General features: G+C 45.2%; 1 protein-coding gene across 2 annotated transcripts in view; it reads right to left on the reverse strand.

Annotated features, from left to right (window-relative positions):
- The window catches only part of hdac6 (histone deacetylase 6), a 78941-nt gene extending 68450 nt beyond the window's left edge, over nucleotides 1-10491 (reverse strand). Inside the window, exons 1-6 of one of the 2 annotated variants that reach the window (XM_071373302.1) lie at nucleotides 10374-10491; nucleotides 9714-9838; nucleotides 8115-8213; nucleotides 6272-6357; nucleotides 3522-3606; nucleotides 806-846 (exon numbers count right to left, since the gene is read on the reverse strand). In XM_071373302.1, the coding sequence (XP_071229403.1) occupies nucleotides 806-846; nucleotides 3522-3606; nucleotides 6272-6357; nucleotides 8115-8213; nucleotides 9714-9791 (389 nt within the window). In that variant the 5' untranslated portion in view covers nucleotides 9792-9838; nucleotides 10374-10491. Of the gene's footprint in view, nucleotides 1-805; nucleotides 847-3521; nucleotides 3607-6271; nucleotides 6358-8114; nucleotides 8217-9713; nucleotides 9839-10373 lie in introns of both variants that reach the window. The other variant, XM_071373301.1, reaches the window with a different exon arrangement.
- Nucleotides 10492-10935: the final 444 nt, after the last annotated feature.

A 10935-nucleotide genomic window follows, 5' to 3' on the forward strand; every position in this document is an offset into this window, starting at 1 on the left:
ACGTAGAATAACAAACAGGAGCAACAGAATCTCTACATGCTCCTTCCTGTTAGATACATTTAACACAGTGAACGTAGAATAACAAACAGGATCAACAGAATCTCTACATACTCCTTCCTGTTAGATACATTTAACACAGTGAACGTAGAATAACAAACAGGATCAACAGAATCTCTACATGCTCCTTCCTGTTAGATACATTTAACACCGTTAACGTAGAATAACAAACAGGAGCAACAGAATCTCTACATGCTCCTTCCTGTTAGATACATTTAACACAGTGAACGTAGAATAACAAACAGGATCAACAGAATCTCTACATACTCCTTCCTGTTAGATACATTTAACACAGTGAACGTAGAATAACAAACAGGATCAACAGAATCTCTACATGCTCCTTCCTGTTAGATACATTTAACACAGTGAACGTAGAATAACAAACAGAATCTAACAGTATCTCTACATGCTCCTTCCTGTTAGATACATTTAACACCGTTAACGTAGAATAACAAACAGGATCAACAGAATCTCTACATACTCCTTCCTGTTAGATACGACAGGCCACATTTACACACCAAACACATGGATGACAATATAAACATCATTACTGGGCATTCTACACAGAATTTAAAAGGAACAGGCAGCGCAATTCTGATATTTTGTCCACTAATGGTCTTTTGACCAATCAGAACATCGAATCTATTTCAGAAATGATCTGATTGGTCCCCCCAAAAAAAGAACCAATCAGCGAACAAAAATATTAGAATTGGGGGCTACTTGTGTAAACGCAGTCTAAGAGACTTACGTGTGTACTAAGCGCAGCTCTTCGTTAGACGCAGCCCTCGCCTGCGAGAGAGAGAGAGAACACGGTGAGAGAGAGAGAACACGGTGAGAGAGAGAGAACACGGTGAGAGAGAGAGAGAACACGGAGAGAGAGAGAGAACACGGTGAGAGAGAGAGAACACGGTGAGAGAGAGAGAACACGGTGAGAGAGAGAGAACACGGTGAGAGAGAGAGAGAACACGGAGAGAGAGAGAGAACACGGTGAGAGAGAGAGAACACGGGGAGAGAGAGAGAACACGGTGAGAGAGAGAGAACACGGTGAGAGAGAGAGAACACGGTGAGAGAGAGAGAACACGGTGAGAGAGAGAGAGAACACGGAGAGAGAGAGAGAACACGGTGAGAGAGAGAGAACACGGTGAGAGAGAGAGAACACGGTGAGAGAGAGAGAACACGGTGAGAGAGAGAGAACACGGTGAGAGAGAGAGAACACGGTGAGAGAGAGAGAACACGGTGAGAGAGAGAGAACACGGTGAGAGAGAGAGAGAACACGGTGAGAGAGAGAGAGAACACGGTGAGAGAGAGAGAACACAGTGAGAGAGAGAGAGAACACGGTGAGAGAGAGAGAACACGGTGAGAGAGAGAGAGAACACGGTGAGAGAGAGAGAGAACACGGTGAGAGAGAGAGAGAAACACGGTGAGAGAGAGAGAACACGGTGAGAGAGAGAGAACACGGTGAGAGAGAGAGAACACGGTGAGAGAGAGAGAGAACACGGTGAGAGAGAGAGAACACGGTGAGAGAGAGAGAGAACACGGAGAGAGAGAGAGAACACGGTGAGAGAGAGAGAACACGGTGAGAGAGAGAGAGAACACGGTGAGAGAGAGAGAACACGGTGAGAGAGAGAGAACACGGTGAGAGAGAGAGAACACGGTGAGAGAGAGAGAACACGGTGAGAGAGAGAGAGAACACGGTGAGAGAGAGAGAGAACACGGTGAGAGAGAGAGAACACGGTGAGAGAGAGAGAGAACACGGTGAGAGAGAGAGAACACGGTGAGAGAGAGAGAGAACACGGTGAGAGAGAGAGAGAACACGGAGAGAGAGAGAGAACACGGTGAGAGAGAGAGAACACGGTGAGAGAGAGAGAACACGGTGAGAGAGAGAGAACACGGTGAGAGAGAGAGAACACGGTGAGAGAGAGAGAACACGGTGAGAGAGAGAGAACACGGTGAGAGAGAGAGAGAACACGGTGAGAGAGAGAGAACACGGTGAGAGAGAGAGAGAACACGGTGAGAGAGAGAGAGAACACGGAGAGAGAGAGAGAACACGGTGAGAGAGAGAGAACACGGTGAGAGAGAGAGAACACGGTGAGAGAGAGAGAACACGGTGAGAGAGAGAGAACACGGTGAGAGAGAGAGAGAACACGGTGAGAGAGAGAGAGACTACTGAACGGTTCAATACCTACAATATCAATTATACTGCGGAGAAGCAACCAGGAGCGACTACTAGGACAACAAACACATTTCCTGTCTAACTACTTTATGTTTACATAATATAACATCGCTGCTCAACGTCAGATCAGTGGACAAACACCAGTCCCTGAGATGTTGCTGACCTGACTTTGTTGTTCGTCCACTAGCCCTTAATTCAATCAATCAATTCATCAATCAATCAATCCACCGCAGTGAGACAGCAGTCCGTTTCTCCACTGTGTGTGTGTGTTGTAATCCCTCACCTCCACAGTAACACAGTGAGACAGCAGTCCCTGTCTCTCCACTGTGTGTGTGTGTTGTAATCCCTCACCTCCACAGTAACACAGTGAGACAGCAGTCCCTGTCTCTCCACTGTGTGTGTGTTGTAATCCCTCACCTCCACAGTAACACAGCGGGACAGCAGTCCCTGTCTCTCCACTGTGTGTGTGTGTTGTAATCCCTCACCTCCACAGTAACACAGTGAGACAGCAGTCCCTGTCTCTCCACTGTGTGTGTGTTGTAATCCCTCACCTCCACAGTAACACAGTGAGACAGCAGTCCCTGTCTCTCCACTGTGTGTGTGTGTTGTAATCCCTCACCTCCACAGTAACACAGTGAGACAGCAGTCCCTGTCTCTCCACTGTGTGTGTGTGTTGTAATCCCTCACCTCCACAGTAACACAGCGGGACAGCAGTCCCTGTTTCTCCACTGTGTGTGTGTGTTGTAATCCCTCACCTCCACAGTAACACAGCGGGACAGCAGTCCCTGTCTCTCCACCGTGTGTGTTGTAATCCCTCACCTCCACAGTAACACAGCGGGACAGCAGTCCCTGTTTCTCCACTGTGTGTGTGTGTTGTAATCCCTCACCTCCACAGTAACACAGCGGGACAGCAGTCCCTGTCTCTCCACTGTGTGTGTGTGTTGTAATCCCTCACCTCCACAGTAACACAGCGGGACAGCAGTCCCTGTTTCTCCACTGTGTGTGTGTGTTGTAATCCCTCACCTCCACAGTAACACAGTGAGACAGCAGTCCCTGTTTCTCCACTGTGTGTGTGTGTTGTAATCCCTCACCTCCACAGTAACACAGTGAGACAGCAGTCCCTGTCTCTCCACTGTGTGTGTGTGTTGTAATCCCTCACCTCCACAGTAACACAGCGGGACAGCAGTCCCTGTCTCTCCACCGTGTGTGTTGTAATCCCTCACCTCCACAGTAACACAGCGGGACAGCAGTCCCTGTTTCTCCACTGTGTGTGTGTGTTGTAATCCCTCACCTCCACAGTAACACAGCGGGACAGCAGTCCCTGTCTCTCCACCGTGTCCATTATGGTGCTCACTCTCTCTGGGCATTCTGGATGGCTGGAAGCAGGGCAACACAATAGCAGTCTCAATTCACTTTTCAATACAACCAGTCGGTTAATTGCTTACAGAATCAGAAATGAGGTCAAACTTAAATACGGCGGTACCTGTTTGGGGTTCCTGTTTGAGGATGTTTGGGGTACTTGTTTGGGATACCTATTTGGGGTTGTTTGGGGTTCATGTTTGGGGTTGTTTGGGGTACTTGTTTGGGGTACCTGTTTGGGGATGTTTTGGGTACCTGTTTGGGGTACCTGTTTGGGGTTGTTTGGGGTACCTGTTTGGGGTACCTATTTGGTGTTGTTTGGGGTACCTGTTTGGGGTTGTTTGGGGTACTTGTTTGGGGTACCTGTTTGGGGATGTTTGGGGTACCTGTTTGGGGTACCTGTTTGGGGTTGTTTGGGGTACTTGTTTGAGGTTCCTGTTTGGTGTTGTTTGAGGTTCCTGTTTGGGGTTGTTTGGGGTACTTGTTTGGGGTTCCTGTTTGGGGTTGTTTGGGGTTCCTGTTTGGGGTACCTGTTTGGGGTACCTGTTTGGGGTACCTGTTTGGGGTTGTTTGGGGTACTTGTTTGGGGTTGTTTGGGGTACCTGTTTGGGGTACCTGTTTGGGGTACTTGTTTGGGGTACTTGTTTGGGGTACTTGTTTGGGGTTGTTTGGGGTACTTGTTTGGGGTACTTGTTTGGGGTACTTGTTTGGGGTTGTTTGGGGTTCCTGTTTGGGGTACTTGTTTGGGGTTGTTTGGGGTTGTTTGGGGTACTTGTTTGGGGTTGTTTGGGGTTCCTGTTTGGGGTTGTTTGGGGTACTTGTTTGGGGTACTTGTTTGGGGTACTTGTTTGGGGTTGTTTGGGGTACTTGTTTGGGGTTCCTGTTTGGGGTTGTTTGGGGTTGTTTGGGGTACTTGTTTGGGGTTGTTTGGGGTACTTGTTTGGGGTTCCTGTTTGGGGTTGTTTGGGGTACTTGTTTGGGGTACTTGTTTGGGGTTGTTTGGGGTACTTGTTTGGGGTTCCTGTTTGGGGTTGTTTGGGGTACTTGTTTGGGGTACTTGTTTGGGGTTGTTTGGGGTTCCTGTTTGGGGTACTTGTTTGGGGTTGTTTGGGGTTGTTTGGGGTACTTGTTTGGGGTTGTTTGGGGTTCCTGTTTGGGGTTGTTTGGGGTACTTGTTTGGGGTACTTGTTTGGGGTTGTTTGGGGTACTTGTTTGGGGTTCCTGTTTGGGGTTGTTTGGGGTTGTTTGGGGTACTTGTTTGGGGTTGTTTGGGGTACTTGTTTGGGGTTCCTGTTTGGGGTTGTTTGGGGTACTTGTTTGGGGTACTTGTTTGGGGTTGTTTGGGGTACTTGTTTGGGGTTCCTGTTTGGGGTTGTTTGGGGTTGTTTGGGGTACTTGTTTGGGGTACTTGTTTGGGGTTGTTTGGGGTGCACTACATGACCAAAAGTATGTGGACACCTGCTCGTCCAACATCTCATTCCAAAATCATGGGCATTAATATGGAGTTGGTCCCTGCTTTGCTGCTATAACAGCCTCCACTCTTCTGGGAAGGCTTTCCACTAGATGTTGGAACATTGCTGCTATAACAGCCTCCACTCTTCTGGGAAGGCTTTCCACTAGATGTTGGAACATTGCTGCAGGGACTTGCTTCCACTCACCCACTAGAGCATTAGTGAGGTCGGGCACTGATGTTGGGCGATTAGGCCTGGCTCACAGTCGGTGTTCCAATTCATCCCAAAGGTGTTCGATGGGGTTGAGGTCAGGGCTCTCTGCAGGCCAGTCAAGTTCTTTCACACCGATCTCAACAAACCATTTCTGTATGGACCTCGCTTTGTGCACGGGGGAATTGTCATGCTGAAACCGGAAAGGGCCTTCCCCAAACTGTTGCAACAAAGTTGGAAGCACAGAATCATCTAGAATGACATTGTATGCTGTAGTGTTAAGATTTCCCTTCCCTGGAACTAAGGGGCCTGAACCATGAAAAACATCCCCAGACCATTATTCATCCTCCACCAAACTTTACAGTTGGTACTATGCATTGGGGCAACATGACTCATCAGAGAACGTGTTTCCACTGCTCCAGAGTCCAATGGCGGCAAGCTTTACACCACTCCAGCCGATGCTTGGCATTGCGCATGGTGATCTTAGGCTTGTGTGCGGCTGCTCGGGCCACGGAAACCCATTTCATGAAGCTCCCGACGAACAGTTATTGTGCTGACGTTGCTTCCAGAAGCAGTTTGGAACTCGGTAGTGAGTGTTGCAACCGAGGACAGATGATTTTTACACTCTTCAGCACTCAGCGGTCTCGTTCTGTGAGCTTGGGTGGCCTACCACTTCACAGTTGAGCCGTTGTTGCTCCTAGACATTTCCACTTCACAATAACAGCACTTTCAGTTGACAGGAGCAGCTCTAGCAGGGCAGATATTTGACAAACTGACTTGTTGGAAAGGTGGCATCCTATGACGGTGCCACGTTGAAAGTCACTGAGTTCTTCAGTAAGGCCATTCTAATGCCAATGTTTGTCTATGGAGATTGCATGGCTGTGTGCCTCATTTCATACAGTGGCTGAAATAGACAAATCCACAAATTTGAAGGGGTGTCCACATACTTTTGTATACAGAGTGTACCCACCTGGAGCAGCAAAGAGACAGACGAACAGGGTTGAGATAACATGACAATCACCTGGGATCCCAAAGACAGCGATGGTGTGTGAACACGTTGTCAAACACCAGACCAGTCCCTGTGGCTGAAGTCTCGTTACACAGATCCTACACACAAAAACACGTGAGCGCACACAAACACAGACACACACGCACACAAAACACACACACACACGCACACACACACACACACCACGCAACAACAATAGCCATTAGTGCTGAGCGATTAGTGCTTTTTGAGGTCGGCTTCAGATTCGGTTTCGATTATTAGAAAATAAACCGTTTTCTATTAAGCTTTCGATTATTATATATTTTTTTTACATTATTAAATGTATTATAAAATAATGACGTTACGATGATTTTAGAGCTTTTTAATGTTAATTCCAAAGCCCAAAACGATTCTCTGTCAGGTCTACATTGGGTAGACATCAATAGTAAATTACTAAATAATAACATATTTTAGTTGTGTATATTACTTTGTTTTTATTTGATTCCTTAATGTTATCATCTCATCTCTGATCAGACAGTAGCAGTCAGTCAGCCAAACTCTCTATTATCTCTACCATCTCACGTTATCTCTGTTCTCCCCGTACTGTCTGTAGTCGTCCTATTTAGCTAGCCTAAGTACGCTGCAGAGCTGTCTGACTAAACCATTTTACTACTTCTTCAAAGTAGACAAACAGTCTCTCTATTATCTCTACCATCTCACGTTATCTCTGTTCTCCCCGTATTGTCTGTAGTCATCCTATTTAGCTAGCCTGACTAAGTACGCTGCAGAGCTGTCTGACTAACCATTTTACTAGGCATACTTTCACAAACTCTCTCTATCCGTCTCTCCCCTCATTGTGTTGTGTACATTCCTCTATTCATACGGTCTATAAGGTCTGTGTGCCTTCCGCCTGTGTCCGCGTTGGAATGAACAAGCGCAACGGATTATGGTCATTGTAGTTAATTACGTTTCCGCACTGAACTCTGCGGAATATTTGCTTCATGAAAAAACTACAACTACCTTCAGCCCAGCGCCCCACATAGTTCTTGACTTGATTTCTCTCGAGAGAAACAGTGTGTAGCGCTCACAAAAAAACTAAATGGAATTCAAGTAATTGAACCGGGGGGGAAAGTCAATCGCTCAGAACTAGCAGACAATGAGTGATGAGGTTATTACGTGTTCAGAATAAATGATGTTAACAGCCTAAATGTAAGAATTACTGTTTCCTCTCCATCTCTACTGTTTCCTCTCTAGATATACTGTTTCCTCTCTAGATTCACTGTTTCCTCACCATCTCTGTAGAATCACTGTTTCCTCTCTAGATTCTGTTTCCTTTCCATTTCTGTAGATTCACTGTTTCCTCTCTAGATTCACTGTTTCCTCTCTAGATTTACTGTTTCCTCTCTAGATTTACTGTTTCCTCTCTAGATTTACTGTTTCCTCTCCATCTCTCTAGATCTACTGTTTCCTCTCTAGATTCACTGTTTCCTCTCTAGATTCACTGTTTCCTCTCTAGATTCACTGTTTCCTCTCTAGATTTACTGTTTCCTCTCAATCTCTCTAGATTTACTGTTTCCTCTCTAGATTTACTGTTTCCTCTCTAGATTTACTGTTTCCTCTCCATCTCTCTAGATCTACTGTTTCCTCTCTAGATTTACTGTTTCCTCTCTAGATTTACTGTTTCCTCTCCATCTCTCTAGATTTACTGTTTCCTCTCTAGATTTATTGTTTCCTCTCTAGAATTATTGTTTCCTCTCTAGACCCACTGTTTCCTCTCTAGATATACTGTTTCCTCTCTACACTCATTTACATACAAATGTAAAACTCTTTCTCCCACATTTCCTTTCCCTTTATGCTTCTTGTCTAAAGTGTGTACCAGGTTGTTCAGTTGATTGGCTATGTCCTCTTCTCCTTTACTTCTGTCCATTCTTCCTCTCCTCCGAGTCTCCTGCAGGTTGCTCGTCTTCTTCCGGCCCTTCTGAGGCAGAGGTGAGTAACAGACAGAGGTTAGGCAATCAGGAAGACTGTTGTTGTTGTTGTCCCAGTAAAATAACTCTCCGAGTGATTAGCAGACCATTAGAGTGAAAAAGAGACTGAAGATGTTTGAAGAAATGACCCTGTCTTGAAAAGTGAATGTCTGTGTGTGGAGCAACAGCTTCAGGGGGAGTCTAAAGGTTTAAATATCTCTACGTGGTCAAACTCCACTATCAACACGGTGATCATTAACAGCCACAGCTGTGTCTTAAATAGCACATTAATCCCTTTATAGTGCACTACTGTTGACCAGGGCCTTCTGTCCATTCTTCCTCTCCTCCGAGTCTCCTGCAGGTTGCTCGTCTTCTTGCGGGCCTTTAGACTAGCAGGGCCCTGGTCAAAAGCACTGCATAGGCAATAGGGTACCGTTTGGAACAAAAGCAATGACTATGGCGTCACATCTAACTGGTTTATCTGTGGCAGAGGGCTGTGACCAGGCCCTCCTCCTGAAGAGCTACTGGAAGTGCAGAATTTTGTTGCAACCCTGCTTTAACACACCTGATTCTAGTAGTCTGCTGCTTCTCAGGTCCCTGATCGGTTGAATCACGTGTGTTTATGTAGGGTTTGAGCAACAACAAAACAAAGCTTACACAGCCAGTTGGGTCACTTGAGAATTAGGGTTTAGAATGCTAGAATGGACATTAACCTTCTTATGATGGTCCAAAAAAGTCAACCATGTTGGACAGGTGTTACCATGGTGTTACCAGTGCTGTGATAAGATAGTGTAAAATAATGTACTTGAAGAACGTATCTGCACTGCATGTTTGTTCGCTAGCTTAGCCAGTCAGTTTTTAGAGGAATGATCCCCATTATTTATTTCTAATTAACTGCCAATATGGCAACATTCCATTCAAACAAATACAGTCAATCTCTACAGCCTGGAACTGAATGAAATCAGTTGATGGGACTTGGACAAGTTGTAAATGCAGCTGATATTGTATCATATAATAGCACTTCCAGCTTCCCAAGAAAATAAAAAATGGAGACATTTATGGTCTGTTTACATATATGTTAGAGACTATTTATACAGAAAACATGTATAAACCCATTATAAACTGTATTTATGATTATATGACAATATTTTATGTTGATAATAATTATGTTAAACAATTTCTGATGTGTCACATGCCTTTGTTTTCTTTTTCTATATAAGAAAAATCAGGATTCTGCGTCTACTGCCATTAATTCCAATTAGACTGGTTTGGATTTCTACCTGACCAAAATGTCTGCCATTTTCACCCCCATTCTGGAACCTTGAGTGTTTATGACATAGCTCCTCTTAGTAATTTAATAGGATCTCTGTTGTTAGCCATCCCTGATATAGCCTACAGTCAAGAGTGAGCTGCAGTGAGTCTACCTTAAAGATGGTGGCTAGCTCTATTCACTTCTTATCATGGACATGTAGATAGTAGACAGACTCATATTCTCTGGTATATCTTACTTTGGCTGCGTTGTTGTCCGGTGACTTTGACGTGCGAGGGGAACGTCTGACTGACCTGGGCTCTGGCACAGAATCCATGCTGCAGCAGATACACTACCGTCCACAGAAACACCTATACATACACCCTACAACATATATCAACGAAGGTCAATAGTTGATGATGATAACAGATCATTTCTGTTCAGTTAGGAAATCATGGAACCCTAATGAATAATCAATGGTGTCGTGTGGGCTTTGAAAGCATCACTTTTTTTCAGGAAGATGGGGGCTCTGTTTTGAAACGGAGTCATTTTTTGGACAGGTGATTTCACTTTCTCATGTTGCCACAGACAGATCCCAATTCTAGCCAGTTTACCCGTTACAAGCCGACAGATATGGCTAACGTTACAAATGTTCAAATCAAAAGCGGTCATTGTATCCGTATCAACTAGTCAAAGGTGTTCTTTTTTTTTAAAGAAAACAAGCCGCAACAATGTCTCATCAGTGGTTAACGTTAGCCGATGCTTAGCTATAACTTCAAGACTAACGTTGGACTAAAATACTCTCCAATCCCTAATTCAAATAATTGTAGTAATTTTTCAGAGCACAAAATTGCAATAAAATAGAGCGTAGAGACAAGAACTATAGAGCCACGACAATAACACCATACACTTCACTTACACTTGATGTTTCGCGTTAGCTAACCCTCCGTCTGAGCGCCAAGTGGAGTGACAACAACGTCGCACACGCCCAGACAGGGCGCAAAGAAATGACGTCAAGAAAGACCACCATCGGGAGTGTAATCATTTGTCCCAAACAGTTGCAAAACGTTGTGCAACTAAAAACGACACTTTCAATTTGAGAAATTCAGGTGTGTCCCTCCCCGTTTCGTTCGGGTTGCTTCAGTTTAAGAAATGTTTTTAGAATAGAATCGACGTAATGAATGCGCCCCAGTGCATGACGCGTACCATGTACAAAGTATCTATTTGAGGTCGATGTTACAATACAAGTGAAGCCCAAGAGATATAGCATGGGTGCTGTGTGAGTTCTTCTGTGCAATGCTTTGTGGTCCGTGTGTTATGTTTTCTGGTCTGGTCCAATGCCAACCAAAACAATCATAGTGTAACGACGCTGGGTTTATAAGCGCGTATACCGACTCTGTTGCGGCACAGTCGATAGCGCGCTGGACTTTGGGCTAGAAGGTCGAGGGTTCGAGGCCTGCTCCTGCCTGGTTTATTACAAT

This window comes from Salvelinus alpinus, chromosome 28 (assembly GCF_045679555.1).
Source record: "Salvelinus alpinus chromosome 28, SLU_Salpinus.1, whole genome shotgun sequence".
Lineage (NCBI taxonomy): Eukaryota > Metazoa > Chordata > Actinopteri > Salmoniformes > Salmonidae > Salvelinus > Salvelinus alpinus.